The sequence below is a fragment of the Molothrus ater genome, chromosome 2, assembly GCF_012460135.2.
Source record: "Molothrus ater isolate BHLD 08-10-18 breed brown headed cowbird chromosome 2, BPBGC_Mater_1.1, whole genome shotgun sequence".
Lineage (NCBI taxonomy): Eukaryota > Metazoa > Chordata > Aves > Passeriformes > Icteridae > Molothrus > Molothrus ater.
This window is the reverse complement of record NC_050479.2, coordinates 94,836,015-94,858,179: the sequence shown is the minus strand read 5'-3', so window position 1 is coordinate 94,858,179 and position 22,165 is coordinate 94,836,015. Positions and strand designations below refer to the sequence as shown.

At 37.7% G+C, this 22,165-nt stretch overlaps 1 protein-coding gene across 1 annotated transcript; it reads right to left on the bottom strand.

The window, feature by feature from the left end:
• Positions 1–3: 3 nt before the first annotated feature.
• On the bottom strand, positions 4–22,105 carry ATG3 (autophagy related 3). Its single transcript, XM_036404049.2, has 12 exons — positions 21,949–22,105; positions 19,220–19,261; positions 15,970–16,019; positions 14,769–14,839; positions 12,933–13,040; positions 11,338–11,387; positions 9,261–9,342; positions 8,712–8,746; positions 7,814–7,969; positions 7,060–7,187; positions 1,544–1,612; positions 4–283 (listed from the first exon to the last, which is right to left on the bottom strand). Exons 1-12 carry the CDS (start codon positions 22,018–22,020, stop codon positions 202–204), a joined length of 945 nt encoding a protein of 314 aa, XP_036259942.1. The 5' UTR covers positions 22,021–22,105; the 3' UTR covers positions 4–201.
• Positions 22,106–22,165: the final 60 nt, after the last annotated feature.

Below are 22,165 nucleotides of genomic sequence, written 5' to 3'. Positions count from 1 at the left end.
ATCTGTACTGGAATGAAAGTGATTTATTTATATTACACACAGAGATTTTTATTAAAAAGGCTGGTAATGGAACATTTTATTTTAATGCATCAGGTTGATAAAAGATTAGTTACAGAAATTGTGTATAATGTTGTATAAGTGACATGGATGGGTTATTTAAAAAAAGATTTGATAATTAGAGGAACACATCTCATATTTTAGTTACATCGTAAAGTGCCTTGTGTAGTCATATTCTATCGTTGGAATGACCGCCTGTACAAATTTCAAGAAAATAAGAAGGTACCTGAGTTTCTTATTAAGGAAAATGTACAACAGCTAGAAATCCAGCAAAACAAAGTAGAAGTCACATTCTTTGCAAAGAAGAGTTCCCTGGTATCTGTCACTTTCAAATGCATGAATTTGGGCCTGAATTTGGGCCTGAATTTGCAGTCTGAAGTATGTTGAATAATTACAATCTAAGTCTCTGTCCATGTGGGAAAGAGGCAGATAGGAAACTAAAAATTTAATAGAAATCACTACTTTCAATTGACTATTAAGTTACATTGGTACTGGATGTAAGTAAATCCAACTGTTTTGACATAACAGTCTCACAGACCATTTCTTCACAAACAGAAGATGTATGAAAATGAGTAAAGAAATACTAAAAATGCCCCAATTTGTTAAGTGATTTAAAAAAAAAAAGAAAAACAAGAAAAAAAAAGCTACCTGCAACTACTGAGGACTAGGAGACTTGAACAACCATGACAGACAAGTTATTTTCCAGTTCAGTTCCAGTTGCTTGTTGCACAAATTGAGCAAGTCTCAACTCATACAGTAAATGAGAATTTTACTGATTCAAGACCTTTCGCTGCACAGTAATTCCTGCTTATTTGCCCTACAGCAGCAAAGAACACTATTTTGAAAGGACATACTTGCTTTTATCATGGAGGTTGCTCAAGTCAGAAAGTATACTATTGATTACTACAAAGCATAACTAAGATCACTCAGCTTCCTGAAAGAAAATTTTAATTGTGAGGCATTTGATATTTATGTTCAGAGTGGTTTAAGTGATTTCCATTGCTTTTTGTCAGCAATGTTGTTTTACCAAGATATTGCTCACATGCAGAATAGAGAATAGTGGGACGTCTACACCTTTCAGAAATTAATTTCAGATCAAAATCTAATACAAAAGCTGCTCTGCTAAGCAGTGATTACACACTGGATGGAGTCTGTGAACCTCCAGTCTCACCCTCCTACACTGGCATCTTCCATTGGATGCTCACAGCTACCTCCTTCACACCCTTACAAACAAGGGCTCAATCCTGTCCCTTCAAACCTACCTGCCCTCCTCACTGCTCCTGCCATATACCACCTCATGTTCCCCCAAAAACTTAATGGAGTCTGTTTGCACAAAGGAGCTGATGCCAGAACTCCAGCAAGTGTTACCCCAAGCTGCTATTCACTGCTTTCACACATAACTGTGCTTCAGCTTATGACCCTTGAAGTAACAGACCTTACACTGCAAGAAGGGTCCAAGTATCTGTGTAATAATGAAAAAGGATACATGTGAACTCCAAGTTCTCCCCCACCTTCTGCAACAGTCTCGATTATTTTCTTCATGACTTCTGCATGCCTGAAAAACAAATCAGAAACAAAACATTTTAAGGAAGAGGCAACTCCCTCTTCATCAGGATGAATAGGTTTTGTGCAAATTAAATAATTTTGGACCATTAGGTTCAGAAGCAGCAAGATGAAATTTTCAGTTTACTGAGAAAGTAAAATAGCAACAGTAACTGAAAATTAACATTAAATGATGCATGTAACATTATTTAACAGCTCCTTACATTCCAACAGAAAGCCAAAAATGATGTATGCTACAATGTAGACTCATTGCCCTATGTCAAATGTATGCTCTAAGGTAGAGTGCCACTAGAGTGAATGCATACCGCTTGACACCAGTATAACTTTTAAATGCTAAATGCCAATAAAGTCCCCAGGTAAGTCCCTAGAAGGTAATACTGACCAGCAGCCAGCCACAAGAAGTTCCCAGATGCCCCTGAAGATGATGTCTCGAAACTGCTGTATCATTTTTAGCTGCCTCTGCTGCACTCAAACTTGTAAAGTTTGAAGAGATTTAAAACACTAAAACAATTAATAGTTTCCTAGGAAAGGAAGATTAAATCAACCCTGCATTAATTCAGAACTATTGCTCTAGGAATGGTTTAGGGTATGGAAACTTTCTCTGGTGGTAACTTGGGTTCTATAGCAAATCAACAGTTTCTAAGCTAGTTTCTTCTTGTAATTCTATTATTGTAAAGCACTACAGGGAAGGATAAACACTTCTCAGCTCACTGAGTTTTTATATTCTCATCAGTGACATCCCAGACCTGCTATCAACCACACGGTATTTGTGCAAAAAGCTGATCCTGGGAATGCAACACAAAATTACAGAATAGCCAGGGCTGGAAGCGACTGGTCATCATCTAGTCTAAAGCCCTCCTTGATCAACGAGCAGTCAACTAGAACAGATCACTCAATGTTGAGTGCTAAAACTTGTCTGCTATAGTTTGGAATATCCTTAATGATAAAGACTTCAAAACTTTTAATGATCAGTTACAATTTGGAAGTAATGTTCTTGTTTTCAAAGCAGTTCTTGTATCCCATAAACTAAGGGATGAAGAACATATCAAATCAGAGGGGAGAACTACTGTATGCTAATTATGTTTTATTTATGTACCTTTAACACAAACTCCCAGGCTGTATAATTAATCTTACTTTTATGTATACTCCAACCTTGTTTTAAATAGAGGATTCTGCAGGTAATCTTCACCAGTGACATAATACATGGCTGTGGGCGTCCATCTACACAGCACTTCAGGTAAGTGAGCAGCAGTAGTTTAAAATACCCATCCCAAAACAACCCAAGTGCCAACTGAAAAGAAGGATGAGTGGGAAGCTGAGTTTGCATAACTTTCTGACCATGTCTTGATACCAGTATGTCAATCTAAATAGCTGACCAGGAACTAGCATTTAGTAATTACCTCCAAAGTTATCATGCTGCCAGTGGCTGCAAACAAGGAAGGAAGCTGTTGCAAAGTTACCAAGACACACTGTAAACAGGAACACGCAAGTCTGGGGAAATATTAAAGGTCAGCATTTGTCATTTACTGTTGGTCTTTGCAAGTCAACTAACCCTCACAGCTGATTCCAATTCTGGATCCCCACAATGCCCTGCGGAACACATGCCGTTTCAGGTGCCAAGACCAGCTGCTTCTCTGCAGGAAGCTAGCCACTGCCAAAACTTAAGTTTTGACCTTATGCATAACTATGGACTGTTTTTTTTACTGGCACAGAATACAGGTCACCATGCAGCCATTAGAAGTCCTTAACAGCATTCTGACTCAACTTCATACATCTTAATGACATTTGTTCTTTTTTGTTTTCTAAGAACTATTCTGGTACCTCAAATTCTATAATGGCCACAGAGTAATGGTCATTCTCGCTGTCATACAGTTACTCATGAAAAGCTCTGCAGGTGCTTTATAAACTTCATAAAGTTTGTTTCATGTTTTCAGCTCCTTCTGTAAGAAAACTTGGAGGAATAAGCATAAAATATATAAATACACTACACAAAGGAAATAAATAACTTTAAGAAATGTAAGCTAAAATATCCTGCTATCTAGAAGTCTTTCCCTGCAGATATTTAGAGCACATTAGAAGCAAAAAGATTTCAGAAGCCTATCACTATTCTGAAACGAAGACAAATAAGTCCTTGGAATCAGTGCAAGAAATTACGATTTAATTGTAAATGTGTTTAGTAGTTAACCTGTTTGATAGTCCCTTCATAGCGCACAAAGAAAAAGCTGAGAATTGTGATTAAAGCAGTTTACAGCAATAAACGAGGAAGTTGACTATGTTCCTCCCAGTATCATAAAAATGCTGACAAGAACTACAACTTACAGAAAAGCTGTAAGATGAACAATTTTCACTAACTACTCAAAATAGAAGTTATCCCAAGCAGGTGACAGTGGCATCCTACTGCCACTTCTTTCTCTGACACCTGACACGAGGATATGCACATTGCAATAAAAATGTTTGGAATCATACAAATATCCTACATTACACAATTTCTATAACATGATAGGAAGCAACAGCAGCAGATATAACTAAACACTCATAGCTCCTAGCTGAATTAAAAACAAAGCAACAGTTTGGCTATTGGTTTTTATCCAGAAGCCCGGACCTTCTTAGCTGTTAGCGTTACCAATTTGAAAAAAATAGAATGGCTTACTTGGAAAGTAAGAAAACATTCTTAAAACCTCCATTTTAGATATGCTGTTAGCCTCTTTCTTCACAGCCTCAACAGTACCTTTTTAAGCTCTTTCCAGTGTTAAGCAGTTGCAGATCCATGACATCACTCTTTGAGAAGGGCTACAGTTTCCTCCATTTTTAAGACTCGCAACAGACCTGTTTCACCTCACTATCAATCATCTCTTTCATGCTTAAAGCTAAAACAAGTCTCATGATGTAAACCATTCCTTCAAGCATAAGTGTAGATTACATAACAAAGGAACTGGCACTTCACTGGCTTCAGAGGAAGTAAAAACATGACCCCAGGGCTCTCACCTGTGAAAAGACTCAACCCAAATGCAGAGATTAGCAATGCACTGCTAACACCTCTGCAGAGTAGTAACTAAAATTAAGCAGATAAAATTGCAGCCACAGCCCAATATAAACCCCACAGGTCTACCTAGTCAGTGAGGGCTATCATGCTGAAATAGCTCTGCATCTTTGTTTGTTCTTAGAGTGCCCTCCAAATACATATCAACAGGAGCTTCTTCCCAACCAATTTACTAGCAAGGCTTCCAGCAAATACAAAGTAAATTAAATTTTGGCTTCAGGATTTTTTCTTCCTTTTCTCCCATTAATCATCTTCCCAGTCAGTCTGTTAAGACCTCCTACATTCCTCCCACTTGACACTCCATCAAAAACACTAGTTGCACAAAAAAGATACATCCATTTTTTGTCCAAAATCCTTTGGACAGCAAACAGTAAGACAGTAAAAGTCACTAACAGGTTGAGATTAAGACTGGTTTGTTCATACAAGGTACAAATCATAAGAACACCTTAGTGGATTCAAACCAAAGATCTACCTGGTTCTCCTTCCTATTTTATAGTACATGCTCAATAAAGAGGCTGGAACAAGCAACTCATAAATGCTATGTCCAAAGCACTACTAGAACTGCATTTCTAGCATACTACTGGAAATTACCCAGGGACTTTCTTATTCTGAACCCTTCTAGTAATTACACTTTAAACTTTGACAAATTTTTATTTAATTAACATACTGTTGCTTAAATAAGTACTTAGTTTAGTTAGGTGGTGTGTGCAGAAATGAATCCTTTCTGGCTTTGAAAATGCCAGCAGAGTAGCATTCAATGCCACCAGTTTTACTATTGGAAGAAAACTTAAATTCTATTACTTCACCTCCTGTGTCATTCATAGTGAAGGTCACCAATATCATAACTCCCTGCTCAGCTTTTTTCAAATATTAAGGGACAGAGATTATTCAATCCTTTCTTATGGTAAAGTCCTTTATAACTTTAGTTATCCCACACAAATCTCCATATCTTTCCCAGTTTTAGTCTTCTTTCACCTCACAGACTACAGAACAGATGACCAGAGCTGTACTCCAGTATTCAACATGTGGGGGTCCCACAGATTGACAGAGGCCTTGTGTTATTTTATGTTCTATTTTTTATCATTTGCTTTGCAGTTCTTCCAGTTCTGCTTCTTGTGTTACTCTTGAGCACCCAGACTGACATTTTCATGTTAATGCAGACTTAAACCTGATGATTTAAAGACCAAGAATAAATTTTACTACTCCAAAATTTTCAACTAGACCACTAGAGGGGAAAAAAATACTTCCCAGTATAACGGCTTCTCTGCTCAATACTATCCATATGTATTGTCCATATGTATGTAGACTGCTTGGCAAAAGCAAACACTTTTGAAAAGCAGTGGCTAAAGAACTGTGAACTGCAAGAAACATGGCACACAGATTTACAAAGCACATGAATATAGATCCTCTTAAGACCAAAATTAGCCATAAAATACTTGTTGCAAAGTTCCCTTGCTCTCTTCTCTAAAGACTGATGAACAAATAAATGCTAAGCCAGAAGCTCCGAGTTCAAAGAATGCTTTGAGTCTGTGGAAATGACCACAAGCTGGTCAACAAGTTGATCATTTGACACTCATCTAGTGACATGGATAGCCCAAGTGTTTAAGTCAAAGGAAATTAAACTTAAACTGGCAATCTGAACTCTAAATTTTTTCTTTTAAACATATGCAATCACACAGGGATTTTCTTAAAGGTAAAACCCCAGATTTGTACCTCCAGGAACTTCATACTATCAAGAAGAATTACACTGTTTCAGATACTGGCTCTGTATCACTAAGACACCTAAAAGGATGTTAGGGCTGACATCTAAGACAAGATGCACCTTTCAAAGACTCAAACTACAGGCTCCCTATGTCTTGGGTGAGAAACATGGAAAATGGAACACTAAATACCCAAAAAAACCAACTGTGTTTTGCAGTTGTGTTCAACAAATACTTCGGTGTGACAATCACAGTCTCTCTATTAATCAGTGCAAAATTTAAGGGGGAGCAGGAGGTAGTTAGCATAAAATAAGAAACTGCTATTTAATGTTCAAATAGCCTTTTAATCTGTCAAAAGTATACACTGTACTTCTATTCTCCCCAAAACATAGACAAAAAGATAAGACTTTATTTCATGGAATTCTGGTAGTCTGCCTCCTCCTGGAGTACAAAGGGAAGATGAGTTAAAAAAGCAAGTTGATTAGAGAAGACAGTGCTAACTGCAGAACACACTGCAGTCAGCACTGGAATGAACTCAGATAACTGCTGGTCACTTCCTTTCATACTGCCTCAGAAGCTAACAGACTACTACAGCAGCCAATTGTAGACATATGTCCAGAAGACCTGAAAAAACCCTTAACAAGAGCAGTGAAGTGCCTTGTATCTGCAGGCTGTATCAGACCAGAAACAAAGACTTACCTGCATGGATGAACTGAACACATGGGAGGTGGAGGAAGATGAGGATGGTTTTCAATGGTCACTGTTTTTTTGACGTGATCTTGACTAATATCTTCATACATATGCTCTACTGTTAAAGGCTGCCGCTGCTAGAGAGGAACAAGGAACACGAGAACAAAAGTGTTACTAACAAAGAATCTTGCTCCTTTCTAACATCAGTAACAGATGATGCCCCAAAAATTACAGGCATCTAAAATATAAATGTTCTGAAGGTACAGTGAAAGAACTGTGTTAAAATCCATATGGTATAAAAATAGTACTGCACAGATTTTCCTTTGAGTGGTGTAGTCAACGTATTTAAAAACCAACTAGGTTCCCATCTGGGTATTTGAGCAGTGGCCCTACCCAACTTTAACTCAAGAAATGTAGTGATTAAAGGGAATAACTATTTATATATTCCTTTCTTTCTGAAGGAGATGAAAAGACCTACCTGTTTGCTTGACTGAGTTTACTGGGGTAATTACCAGTTCTACAGTGCTAACAAAAACACCAGTGGCTTCCTTCAAAATGTGTTCAGTTATCATGTGCAGTTTTCAGTGACTCGTTCCAACTTATTCCAAGTACAATAAAAGTCCTGCCTACAAGCCTATATTGCTTAACGGTTTTCTCACCATTTTTTCCTTTACATTTCTATTGTGAATAAGCAACAAAATAGTCTATTTGATACAGTGAGCCTAATTTCACAGAGTAGGAGAAAAACCCAAAATAGATATACCTCATCATATCCAAATAACCAGAGCCTTGGAGTTTGGTAGTATTTGTCATAAGTGATGTAGAGGTCATAGGTTCTAGTCTGTAGAATAGCATCTTCCCCTCCAACATCAACTTTAGTTTTGTTGGCTTCTACAATCTGTCGTGTGTCAAGCGTTGCCTGGTTCAAGGTAAAAATAACAAGATTAGAATAATCTTGCTTGAGTTCCCTCCTTTCCCATCCTAAGTAGTTATGTAAAACTGTAAAATTTTTAATAATGTTCTTAAGTGGGCACAAAAAAACCCCAACTTATGGTTTGTTTTTATTTCTAAATTAGGAGCATCAGTTTCTCCCCCAAAAAGTATTTTTGTTTTATTTTTGGGGATATTTTTTTTTTACTTTTCAAAAAAGGTCTGATTTCGTAAGTAAGTAGGCAGCTATGCTGTTACACTCCCTACCTTCTTTCACAAACAATAGACAATTCCTATGAAATTCAGAAGGCAGAGGTCTCAGTTTGTGCAGGTTCATGAAGACCTTAGCATAGTACCACAAATAATGAGGCCTTCTGTTTTCTCTCTAAAAGTCTGATGGATTGGTGTAATCTAGTGAACCTACAAGCCACTCATCCTCCCTGTGTAAGCCCAAAGAACCACCACTGCATTTTTTAACTTCTCATGAACACAGCGCTGTGTGTACAAGTAGAGCAAAAAGGATTAGCAAAACCAAGGAAAATTTTCGTGGGAAAAATCTTTGAGGACCCAAGGGTTCAAGTTAGTACAGCAGATTGGCAAGAGACAAATTCATAGGAATCCAAGCTCAGTAACCCTACTACTCATAATCTTGTTATTTCAGCCATTTATCATTATTTTTATTTTGCTTGTGCTTATATTGTAACAGGTAAAATAGAGAACTGTTCACTCACATCATCTGTCTCCAATAGCCCACTTTCTTCATACTCTGAAAAGAAGACCCATAAAATTCTGTGTTCAGCTTGTAGCCAGTCATTATATTTGTCATTCATAAACAACTACTTTAAAAAAATCTACACGTATCTAAAGAAGATTTATTCAGGTAACCTTCCCAATCCCCAAACCAGACTATCCCTTTTTAGACACAAATTTGACCAAGACTACAGTAAGTAGGTGGAGCTATATTTCAGTGATTTTATATAGGCAGATTGAGTTTAAGTGTAGGTACGAAGCTGGAAGGAAGCTGTGCTAAATCCCTAATTTATACTTTCTTAGATCTGTTCTACTACACAATTTTCCAGTGACTAACATCCAGTCAGGTTTTTGGCGCACAAGTTAGAGTAAACATGCTTCAATAAAACCATACAAAGGATGGTAAAGAGCACAGGCCTACTGAAATTTTTCAGCATGAATTCCTTGCAAAGAATGAGTGGTGTTTTAGAGTGTACTGCTTTATTTAAAGACCTGATATAAAATATGTCCCACCCAAGTTAAAGAAATACCTTCCATATCTGCAGCTTCTCCTTCATCTTCCTCATCATCATCTTCACAAGATGCTGAGCACTCTGGTATTTTTATATTATCCTTTAGAAGTTAAATTGAAAATACTGCTTTAATGACTGTTGCATCTACATAGCCTAACAGCCCCCAAAAATTGAAGGTGTTAAGTCCAATCAACACATTCAGTGAGCCAGAAACGTAATTCCTGAAATATTAAAGAGGACTACACTGAACTCAAATATTTGCTTAATAACTCATTCTTGTTTCAAAGTCCTAGTATGACATCAAAAATCCATTTAAAAGTTTTCCTTTGACTTTGCAATCTGGAATTATTTAATTCCTAAACAAAGAAAAGTGACCATGGTGTTAAACAATCAAGAGATCCACCTATCTCAAATGAAAGGCAGTAACTAAACAGCTAAGACTAAACATGTAGGTTAAGATTTTTTTAAGTTCTAACCCACAGCCAACTGTGCAGCTGTGGGTTAGAACTTAAAAAAAGACATTGAACTTATGAAAGACATTTCATAAAATATCTCAAGGAAGGGACCCATAAGGATGATCGAGTCCAAGCCCCTCCTCTTTGTGGGACTACATAAACTCTATTATATGACTAAAAGTGTCACCCAGTGTCCCAGACTGTGAGCCCTGTCCATAATTGTTTTAAAACACAAGAGTCACAAAAGGTATCACGTTTTGATATAATTTTGCAATGCAAGAATTACAGTCTAACAGAAACAAATACAGCACAAGCCCACAGGTAACTTTTGGGCCTTGCATAGCATAGAATCCAATGGACAGACAACTCCAAAGAAATTCAGAAAGTAAAGGTCTTAATTTACAGAAATTCAGAAAGTAAAGGTCTTAGTTTACAGAGATTTCACAAAGATTTTAGGAGAATACTCCTAATAACTACTACAGTTAGAGGCTCCTCTAATTCTGAGCATGAGGTGGCTGATTTTTCATTTAAAAAATCCAAACCACCAAAACCAATAAGAAACTAAGTAACAAAGTGCATTGTCAAACAGAACATCAGCAGGAAACAGCTGTCCTCCTGGATTGGCCCTGCAAGCACGCAAGTTTTTCTACACACAACAGAAATAAAATCCAATGCAAAACACACAACAGGAGTTATAAATCAAAGTAACATTCTGCAAGTATTGTGTTTTGCAGAAAAAGTGATCAACTTTAGTTATGCCTTGAGTATTTCTTCCACCCTCATGTTACTGGCTTGTAAAAAAAGCAGTATTTTTACTATATTCAGCAAAGTCATTTGGAATACCTGCACTTCACTGTTCATCAAATCGATAGCATTTTGAGCTGCTTCTAATTATGCAGTAGCATAGGGCTGCTCATTTTTTCCCCCTAATTTTTAGAATCCAAAGCTTCTTGGATGCTCACAGCAGACAGAGAGAACTCCTCATACAAGTTCATCTTTAAAAGCGTTTTGTGTCTCTGTGACTTTCTTCATGTTTCTTAAACATGACAGCCAATACATTTGCATTTCAAGTACTTCCTGAGGACTTAAATTTCAGGTTTGTTTCCTGCTGAAGTGACTTTTTGGAAACATGCAGAAACTAAGGACTTCATAACATGTATACATTTAAACAAGTAAAGTTCTTCTAAACTGAAGGACATAAACCTGTCAAACTGGACCAATGTGCTAAAAGTCTGCTTGCTATAGTTGAAGATCACAAAGAAATACTGTACATTCCCACATTACTTTTCCACATAAAAATTTCTTTACATTGGATTTCCAAACACTAATGTCTTGGAACACAAACGTGTGACATCAGTGTAAAGAGAATTTCATTTTCAGTTTGTAGAAGCCTGGCATGGGAGCACACTGGCTAAAGACATTTCAAAAAACACAAATGCTTCAATAAACACAGCAATAAGGAGATGCACACGCTTAGACTAATATCACAGGCTCTGAGGGTCAATGTACATCTGCAAAACAATTCATGACGAAATATAATTTAATCTTTCACAGGGAGTACTGGAGTACTAGATTGACACTGGTAAAACTATTACCTTCAGGTCTGTAATAAAGCATCAGAAAAATTTAGAAACAAGTACCTTACTGTCTAGTGTAATCTCCTTAACTGCCTCTGTTGCACCCACTATACCTGTAAATTGAACAGGAAGCTTGCGTTAAAAAAAGCTTCATTCTTGGTTAGAGAACAGCATAGAAAGAGTTTGCAAGGATTTCAAATGCAGTGTGTCATCATTCCAAGTCACATCTCAACAACCTTGATACGTGAGAGGCTGTTCATTCAGTACTGGACATCCCTAAGCAAACTATGCCAGTAACACAGAGCGCCCCAGCACAGATGTGCTGTGTCTTAAAAAATCTGTGATTGAACTCTGTGAATTTGGACTTCTATTTTAAGGTATTTTTGCATAAAAGTGAATTCAGGAGAGGCACTCACATCACAACAATGAAACTCAGCTTCATTAAAAAGGCAGGCACTTATGAGTATTTCTGAGCTTCCTGAAAGCAATGACAAAGTAAAATGTAGAACAGCACTCAATGCTTTTAGCTGAGGAGAAGTGAGGGTATAAAACCATCCCAAATCATAGAAGTGTCCAATCTTGAGATCCTCCCCGTTAGCCTTCTAGTCTTACTGCAGTTCTCACACAGTACCTTTTGGGATACACGCCAAGATTCTGCTTTGACAGAGTACGTTTATCTGATTAACTCTTCAGCTGCGGAAAGAGATGTTATCTCATTTGACAGCATTTAGAGACCTGGCAAGGTTTAGCCAGGGTGTTACAGCTGTGCTGTACTGCATGGTGCCCAAACCAGTCAACTCTAAAAGGAAAAACCTGGCAAGGAGTCTATTCACAGCAGGAATGGATACTGCACACTTAATTCAAGGACATGACTAAGCTATTTCAAATTATTTCTTTGGTGTGGGGGCATTTAATTATGAACTATGATACCTTTAAGAATTGCCAATGATGAAAAATGTATGTCTACAGAAAAAAAAGGCATAATCTCCAACCCTATTTCTCCCCCACCCTGGCAAACTATTTCTCCACATTACAGCAAAAAAAATTACACCAAAAAACTTAGAGGAGTACTTTTGAAAATGGTGGAGAAAACATCATTGAAGGACAGAATTTTATTAACACATGATAGAACATCATGAAACAGATTAAAACTAATGTAATTGCCAATTAGAAAAAAAAGAAGTATTTTTAAGACACTGTACTAGAAAAGCCAATGAGATAGATTCATATAAACAGTATTTTTTAGACTTCTTTATAAACGTAAGCTCATTTAAGGGCTTATTGTAAAATAGGATCACCTCCCACTCTCATCTCTGAACTTAACGTGTTTCCTTTTAGTACAGCATCCACAAATTTAAACTAACATCATCTTCACAGGATTTCCTTACTAAGGAATGAGTCACTACACAGCCCATATTTTAAAATAATTTCCTAGAACTTTAGTGCCGTCATCTCTGAAAAGAAGCCTGTTTCAAGCATATATAGCCACACAGTTAAACATCGTGTACCAATCAGGTGGGTAGCTGATCATGTAACTTTATTTCCTCCAGACTACATACTGGTACACAGACATGTATTTAAAAAAGATTTTACTTTCTAAGAGTGGAAACTGAAAATCAGATTGCCAAATGCAAAGCCCGCAGCAAGACCTTGAATACCTGCATTGTGAAAAGTGTCTACCCATCCCCCATCACCATCATCTTCTTCTATAATTGCTTCCTGCTCGTCTGAATACTCCATCTGCTTACACCTTTTATAGCACGGCACTACAAAAGATGACAAAACAAAAAGAAGGCAGTCAGTCATTGTTATACAAAACCAGACCAGAGCATGATATTGTCCTACAAGGCCTTCTAAAATGTGCCAATCTTTCATATATCCCCATTTAAGGAATCCTAAGGCTGTATTTCAAATGCAAAAGTATGAACTTCCAAAAATATTTTGATATGCTGTACCACATATTTTACTTAATGTAAAATGCAATGATTGCTGTAGCCTTAGAAGTTCATTTTTCTGTTAAGTATTAGAGCAGTTTCATCCAATCTCTTAAGGATTAGAATAGAATTAATTTCTCATTTGCTAACAACTAGAAAGAACCTGTAAGTTTTCTTCATACTGGTAAACAACTACGGACAACTTTGCCTGGATTTTCATGAGTTTTCCAAACTCTTTTAGGCTTTAGAATTGTGCTAAAAGTTTGCAGCAGCTACTTAAGCAATACATTAGGTATGTCTAATTATAATTTAGCATCTAGAAGTTTAGAAAGTCAGAATTCATGTGATATTAAGAATAACTTCTGTCACATCCATTACAGAGCCATTTCAATAGAGATTTAGATAACGTTTTCAGAAAATAGTCAAAGAAAGACTGAATATCTGATCAAGGCAAAGCAGGCATTTTCCAACAGTGTAAACAAGCACTATGTAGAAAATCCTCCTTCCTTTTCTATTAACATGGAGAAAAATAGATCTGCTACATGAAGTGCAGCATTTGAAAACTGCTCTTTAACCTTTCAGAAAGGGATAAAAAGAGGTGTGAAAGTCAAAGTGAAGTCATCCAAAGACTTCTAAAATGAGGTCTTGTAGGATGGTTCCCAGTCTCAACTACAGCCCACAACTTTTACTCAGGTGGGAGGCCAATGTGACTCCAGCAGCAGGAAGCACATTATTTTGGAATGTGATCAAGAGGATCAGAGCAACAAGGAACCTCACTAGTGGCAGGAAAAGAAACAAAGCAGATCAGCTGGCTATCAAACCATGAGGTCCTTGTCAGGAGAATGTCCATGAGAATGTAGTAATTTTCACATGATAGTGCACTGCAAGACTCCAAAAGCCAGCAAGGAAAATCGAAGTATATAATACAATCCTCTGCAGGCAAAAATTTCCTCAAGCTTTCTTAGTGCTAATGCTTCATCAAATAGCTTTGACACATTTTCATACAAAATCCAAAAGATTTCCCCATAGTTGTGCCAAAATGTTATCCTTCTTATCCATTAAAGAGTTGTCACCACATGTACTATATAAAAACAACTGTGAAGCCAAAAAAAATTAATTCAAGATTGTATTTATATGATTCTAATTGACATGGGCATTGACATTAACTACATACTTGAATTAGAAGTATCAGTGTCACTATGAAAAACATTTTGAGAACACTTTAATAGCCTGAGTTTTCAAAGGAATGAGGAAAATAAACATATCTTCGCTTTAGACACTGAACATGAGTTGAAGCAAAAACAGACAAAGAGGTTAAAAACGTTCAAAGTTCATTTATACTTCCTCAAGGCAAGCTTTATGTCTCATATAAAGCTCTACTATAAAGTGGTCTAAGAAAAAGCATTAAGGAGTGCAGGAAAAACTTCTTCAATATTGCAAAGCCAGAGCATCCGAAGTGTGAGGTATTGGCTTCCCCTATCAATACAATTGGTAGAGTTGACAGCACAGTCAACCATATTGTCAATTCTAAGAACACTTATATTTAAATTTCAGGCTTACCATTTTTAGTTACCAGAAACTGTTTGTCTGTTGGCAGATAAGCTTTGACTTTTAGTTCTTCTCCTGAAGCCCTGTAAAATGAAGTGCACCATTTGAGAATTTGATAACTGCAAACAAAAGAACTCTTCTATTTTCACATTGTTTCAGGAACATTTTATAAAATCCTCCTGACCTATTCTCAGAATTGGTTTGCTATGACTTTACTCTTCCCTACATACATTAGGTATGGAGTTAGAAAGCTTGGCCACCCCTAACTGTTCTGAGATCAAAACCATTTTATGCCTCAAAAACTTTCACCTTGAGATGGCCAAGCAAAGATGGCTTGACAGAATAATCTATTCTATATACAATTTTCTAGTACCAGCATCAACAAAGTAGCAAACGTCTGAAGAAAGCAGCTTCAGAAAAGCAAGAAATAGACCTCTATAAATACAAAATCTGTCCATAGTCACTAGTGCTTAAGTACTCTTAATTTCACATTACTCAAGCATTTGCCTTCACCTTTAGTGGTTTTTGGTTTGAAATAAGAGTAATATTCTAAATAGCCCATTCCAAACTGCTGCCAGACTCAACATCATATTTTCTCTGAAGGAGGTGGCAAAGGGGTAATTTTTCCTTCAGCAATTCAAGGCTCAGTACAGAGCCAAGACCCTGATGACACCAACTGCACAAACAATGCTCATTTAGGAACAGTTTCATAATGCAGGACACCAGTAAAACATAAGGAAGCACCTTATCTGCATCCTTACTGCGCACTAACAGAAAGCATTTCTAAGGGCAAACACTGCACAAAGTGAACTGCTGTGGGCTAACTTGAATACATTTATTAGCAAATGCTTGTCAAAATACACCATTTACACATATTGCCTGGCAATTCCAGTTGCACAGGGCCTTTGCTTTTTCAATCACCAAGACAAACCTGGGGAGACATGCTGCTACTGCAGCTAAGCACTAAAAACATTCACAGTATATAAAAGATTATTTCCCCTAAAACCTTAGAAAAACAAACAAATAATGCCCAAGCAAATCCTCATCTCAACTACTGCTATACAGCACTTAGTAAGCTCTATAGAGCCATCATAAAAGTTTTACTGGAAAAGTACACTTACTGCTCTGACAACTGTATGACTAAATCCAATGGAAACACACCAAAGCACAGGCAGGAATGCTAGCTTTCTACAATTCTTTGCATTTTCCTTACCATTGCCAAGTAGGACAGTGGTGAACTAAGTGGTCTCCAGCTGCAACAAACTGTTAAGGCAGGAAAAAAAATTACTGTTACATATGGCCAAAGGAAACAATCTCAATTCTTTTTCTCAGCGTTAGTATTTCAGTTCTGCATTCCTTTGACCAAATAACTGTGTAATTAACAAATGTTTCAATCAGATTGATTCTTTATTTTAAACCCGTATCTCAGCTAACCATGAAAAAGCAAACATTAAATCAACTTCGCCTGAAATGCTTAGTAAGCACCATAGCAAATTCAGTGTTTCAAAAGCTGCGATACTACCTGCCAGTCTAGTAAGAACCAAAATAGTATCTGCACCTAGTAAGACTGTTTACTTTGTAATAAAGAAATTATTTTTATTTGCCACTATTCAAACTTTTGCAAAGATAAAAAAGAGCTTAATGTAAAAAAAAGTTTAATTCTCTTTCCTTGTTCAAAACAATTTTGCAGTAAGAAAAGTGAGACCATCAATCCACTGAATCAGTGAGAGAACTGCAACTAAGAAATAAATAGCACAGATTTTATATAATGACCATCACTGTAATAGCTGTTCGTTGATGTAAACTAAAAATGGATTACCATTTACTACACTAAAAATCTTAATCAGTAACTTTGTTCTGAATAAATAGTTCTTAAAAATATTGCCTCTGCTTGTTCTTAGCATCAAAGATGGAGCCTTTTATAAAATTGCATTACTATTTCAAAGCGATACTGTCATGTTGAACTTGCCAGCAATGTCATGCTAGACTTGTGTACAAACTCAAAATTCATGCAGCAAAGCCTAACCCTCTAGGCTTGTCTTTGTAAACATAAATTGAGGAAGGCAAGCCTGCACTCAAGTGATTTTTGCGGGCTTTGCAGCAGTCCCTTTGGAATATGAGGTGCACAGCTATTGCTACAGGTGCTCTCTTGTCTTGAAGTGCCAGTTTATACAACCACCCTCCCCAGCTGCCCAGGAGCTGCTGCAGTGTGATGTAACAGGCTTGCAGCAGGTCACAGCCATTTCCTCACTGCCTCCTCCAAAGGGAGGCGGATCAGCACAGCAGAAAACACCACAGTGCACACTGCACACGGATTAACAGGCTTAATCTCTGCAAAAGTGCTTCCCTTTCACCTATTTTCAACAGAAACCTCTAGCAAAACTGAATCCTTTAAAAAAAACCCAGCAAACTCTCCCAATACCCACGGAAATTTTAAAACTCATTATCTCTTACATAGTAAACATAAATGAAACTCCAGAATTATTTAAAATTCTCTGTTCAAGGAATTGGAACTCTGTTTGTGACAGCAATGTTGAAATATATTACTAAAGATGAAAAACCAGTGTAGTTTGTGCGTCTAACAGATACATAGCCCTAAAACAGCATTCGAAATTTCATTGACATTTTTTCACCTTAGGCAGAAAAATTGTCTCGTTGGTTTCACTTTCTGTTTCTCAAGTGCTGATGCTACCTCATATCTAAATCAGTACTGGAAAGTGGAAGGAGATCAATTTTAGGACATCTTATTTCAAGTCCTGAAGAGAATGATTTTAACAATTTCCCATAATTTTAACAATTATGTATGTATTCACACACATAATTAAAACAGATGTCATCCTTTGGAGGTATTAACCAGTAAGAACTCATGACAGGCAAGAATTTTTTGAAAATAAATCAAGTGCACAGATAAGTGAAAAAAGGGAGTAGGTGTTGAGTTTGATTAATGAGTCATCTTTAGCCTTAATTTATTCATCCTCAAAGGCAAGCCACAGGAACCCCACAAAATATCTATACACCAGTTAGTGTCTCAGACTAAAATACAGCTTAAATTACCCAAGAAATCCAAACTCATTCAAAGACAACATCCTAGTGTCATTCTTCTTTAGCAACCATTCCTATATAAAGACTGTCAACAGGACAATCAGCAGGTCCATGCTCCAGCTTCATCTAAATTTACCAAAAAATTTAATGTTCCTATATAACTGGTTCCCTTGACTACTATTTTGAAGGATCCAATTTATTCATCCCAGCAGCATCTAACTTGACACAGAGAACATGGACTGTTCACATTCCTAGTGGTGTTTAAAGCCTGAAAACTGTTTAATGTAATACAGTGTGGTTCTTGCTATGTTCTATAGAAGGTGCCTTTTCTTAAAATACTACTGCACATTCTTCTCCCATAAACCACAAAGGGATTAAGTATTGGTAGAACATTTGTCCAGTCTTTCTCTGTTATTCTAGCTTATATACAATAAAGACTATGTATTATTGTTTAAAATATATGAATATTTATAGACACACACACATACAGTTATCAGAACAAAACACCATGTTGCTAAGCCTGTTTTTCTGTGTGGTACTTCTGTGTCAGAGGGAGAGAATTGGTGTTTGCTTGCAGGGCAACACAGCAGAAAAATACAGGCACCAATATTAGGAAAAATACTTCTGTCCACATTATCTACCTGCATCAGTCATCATTCGTTCCACTTTTTTCCACCTCATCTTTACAATTTTTTTTTTGTTTCATTTTTCTTTCATTCTACCTAACAGTCTTGACACTGTTTCATTAGAACTCTGTAAAGATGAAGTATTTGCAGATCAATAGCACTTCAATATGAGAAAAAGCATAAGGGAGAAATTAAAATAGCTCAACACAGTGCTCTTACTGTTCCAGGAAAAAATCCTGTTTGCCGCTCTTTGCATTAGAGTTCTTAAAAAATACAACTGCTTGGCAGCAATTCAAAATACAATCTGCCTAAAACAGCCTATAGAGAAGAAGAGGAAAAAATAATAATCATTGGATACACGGTGTGGAGAAATATATGAAATGATCTTCATAGAGCCTTGGAAGGAACAAAAACAGAGGTAAACAAAGACTGTTCCAAAGATAAAAGCTCCCCTTCAAGTTCCTCAGAAGAAAGATTTTAAAAACCAATATATTCCCACTTCAGTCCTGAACTCCCATGACAAATGGAGCTGTTGACCCAGCTTCTTTACAATCTTTTCACAGTATAATAGAGGAAAGAAGCATCTCACATTTAGACGCCTAATGCCATCTCAGGAGAAATTATGTTGGTCTACTTCAATCTGTAGAGTAAAAAAGGCTACTTAGAAATTTCACTTTATGGAAATTGTTTCAAGAAGCAATAATTGGCAAAGACATGATCTGTTTAACATGGTCGTTTTGCATTAAAAAAATGCATTGTTACTTTCAAAATAAATTTAAGTTTCTATGTACTTACTTCTTCAGGTGTAATTACTCCAGTTTCTTTGAACTTGGACTCCTGCAAGAGAAAAGTTTAGAAATTTTGAGAACTACTCACAAATCAATATAATCCACTTTACTGGAAAGACAAACACCTTCCCTACTCTCATTTTGCAATTAGTTCTTTGCAATTAGTTCTGTCCAGTGATCCAAGAATCAGCCTGGAGGCAACCTCTGCCACAACTGACAGGAAACTTATATTAGAATATAAGGAATTACTTATTGCAAAATATGAGGTATTATGAAAAAATATCACCTATACAAAATAATTGTTTTTGCTACTGCCAATTATAACAACAAGGAAGAAAAGATGACTGGCACTCAGTAGTACATTTGCCAGTAAGAAACAGAAAATCAGTTGGAGTTGGTGATTCGGACTATCAAGGACTCCAGAGTTCTAGGCATTGAATAGCATTGCAATGCATCAATATGAGGCTTTGAAGTTAAGTAAAGTCATGAATGAAAGACCAAGCCAACTTTTCTCCAGGGTAGAAAAAGTTAAATACAAAGATTTACTAATATACTCTCTTTTAATGCGCTTTTCTGTGCTTTCATCGTGCACCCCATGGAAACAGCTTCAGTTTTTGCATATCGTTGTGGGGAGTTCTGTTGATGAAAGAATAGATGGTGAGCAGACACCAGACTTATTCTGCATAAGAGAAATTAAGTACTTTAGCATTAAAGGCAACATTTATGAAGCTTAAGGATAACACATCTTGTGTCATATTCAAATTTAGATGCAGTGTATTATGTTTTGACTTCAGGTAGTTTGTTTCTTCAGAAAAACCTCAAGTACCACGGTATCCTACTGTTCCCCAGCATTAGAGCTATTCAAAACCGGCTTTTGACAGAGAATGCAATTTCAACCATGGCACAGCTGACTTCTTGCCCTAAAGAGCCTATTTTTTTTTCCTCCTATCTAGACTAAAAGCATCAACTGAACATGTCTTGCTCCCAGCCACAACTTCACCATATTCAACCAGCCAGAAAACATTGAACAAAAGCAGCCCCAGCTAAACTTGGTTATTCGCATTCCTTTTCCCAGTGTATGCTATCACCTGTGCTACAGAAAATGAAAGGAGCACACCTGTTTCATATGTACTGATTACTGCCTTTCTGCTTCAATTCTAAGGAAGAAATGCTTAAGAACAAGACAAAGATAAGGAAAACAGCAGCTCTACAAACATTAGTATATGCTAGGTGACTGAAGTCAAAGTGATTTCAAGTGCTATAAAACTCAGAATCCTCAATAACACATTGAGCAACACCATAATGGAGACAACTTACTGGTTCCCCTCAAAATGAACCATAAGCAGTAGGGAACACGCACAAACTCGTGTCTCTGGAATTACAGAAAGAAAACATGTAAAATATCCATCCTCTGTTCCCTGAGGGTAAATAGCTCATTTTTCTGTGTAAGTAAATTCTTCAATTGTGAAAGACACAGGTCTAGTTTCTTTCAAAAATTACCAAGTTGGAGTATTTATTTGCCCCTTGTAAAGGGAACTTATACACATGATATAAACACCTTCAATTTCTGGAAGTTTCTACTCCTGCCTCTTCCCAGTAATCCATCTGGACACAAGAATTCATCCACTATTACACCAGCTGTGCAACAACTGTACTACTGAACAACTCACTTCATCTTCCCATGGCACAACTTCACTGCAACCCATACATTTCACATTAGTGGGCAACTCTAGGACCAGACAAGAGTATCCCAAACACCACAGAGGGACATGTTCAGTTAATAATTGACTGTCCCTGCTATCTACCCAGAGAAGTAAGCTGCAGGGTGCAAAGCACATAAAAGGTCAAACCACAAAGCCACAGGCAGAGAGACTGTTGTCATAAACAAGTGTTTTTTTCAAAAGCATGCAGAAGCATCAAAATCATTAAAGAAAAAAACTGCTGCCAAGTTAAGCACTTGTATACAGATTTGGGGTTTACATAAAAAATTGTTTGCAAATAAGAGTCAGAGAATGGGATGTAGTCTCACAACTGCAGAAAACCATAATTTGTTTCTACCTAAATATGCAGTGACAGGACCTATAACAGATGCGCTGCCTACTTTTATAATGACCCAATGGCTCATTGCTGCTATTCTCAGCTACTTTGGTGGACAGAGGCTTGTATATTAATACTGTATATCTGACACAGGAATAAGCTGGCTATGTAAAACCTGCTCATACAACAAAAGTGTGGCTAATTTTATTGTTTTAGTTTGGGTTTTTTATGTCAGCTGAAAAAGTTGCCCTTCACCGAAAATAAGCATTGCAACGCAATTCCTGAAACCAGGCTCAAGCCTTGTCTGTACGCTCGGGTTTCAATTCCTGGACACACAACCACGTAAAACTTTCGCGACTTTTACAGAAAACGGCAACATATTTAAGTCATTCCTTGAGAAGCAGGAGCAGCAACATTTGTTCTTCGAGAGGCCCGCCCCTCCCAGATAGATGCTCCCCCCCTGCGGGATGTGAGCGCCAGCCGGGGTTCCCCCCATCCCAGCACGGGATGAGGGACGATGGCTGTGCCGGCACGCCCAGCACCGCGCCCTTCCAGACCCGCAGCAACGCAGCTCCTCGGGCCCGGCCGACAAGGGCACCGAAAGCCGCCTCCCGAGGCTCATGCAGGGAAGTGCGCCCGCAGGCGGGGGCGGCCATGGGTGTCCCTCCTCCCCATCCCGGCTCCCGCGCAGGACGGCACCTTGAGCACGGGCGTGAGGTACTCGGCCACCTCCAGGGCCTTCCCCTTCACCGTGTTGATGACGTTCTGCATTGCAGCGGTCGGTCGGACGGACGGGCGGACAGACGAACAGCAACCGCCCCCCCGCCCTCGGCACGGCGCTCCCGCGACCGCCGCCCACGTGACCCGCCCCTTACGTTCCCCCCGCCCCCCGTCGCACGCGCGTGACGACGCACGG

Bases quoted from the DNA above. Each gene is read 5' to 3' on its own strand.
- ATG3 (XM_036404049.2), bottom strand. From the start codon at position 22,020: ATGCAGAACGTCATCAACACGGTGAAGGGGAAGGCCCTGGAGGTGGCC. The intron at 14,840-15,969 runs GTAAGGAAAATG...TTCATTTTACAG, and splicing joins CACTGTCCTACTTGGCAATG to GGCTTCAGGAGAAGAACTAA. The intron at 284-1,543 runs GTATCCTTTTTC...TAAGAAACTCAG, and splicing joins GGAGAACTTGGAGTTCACAT to GTACCTTCTTATTTTCTTGA.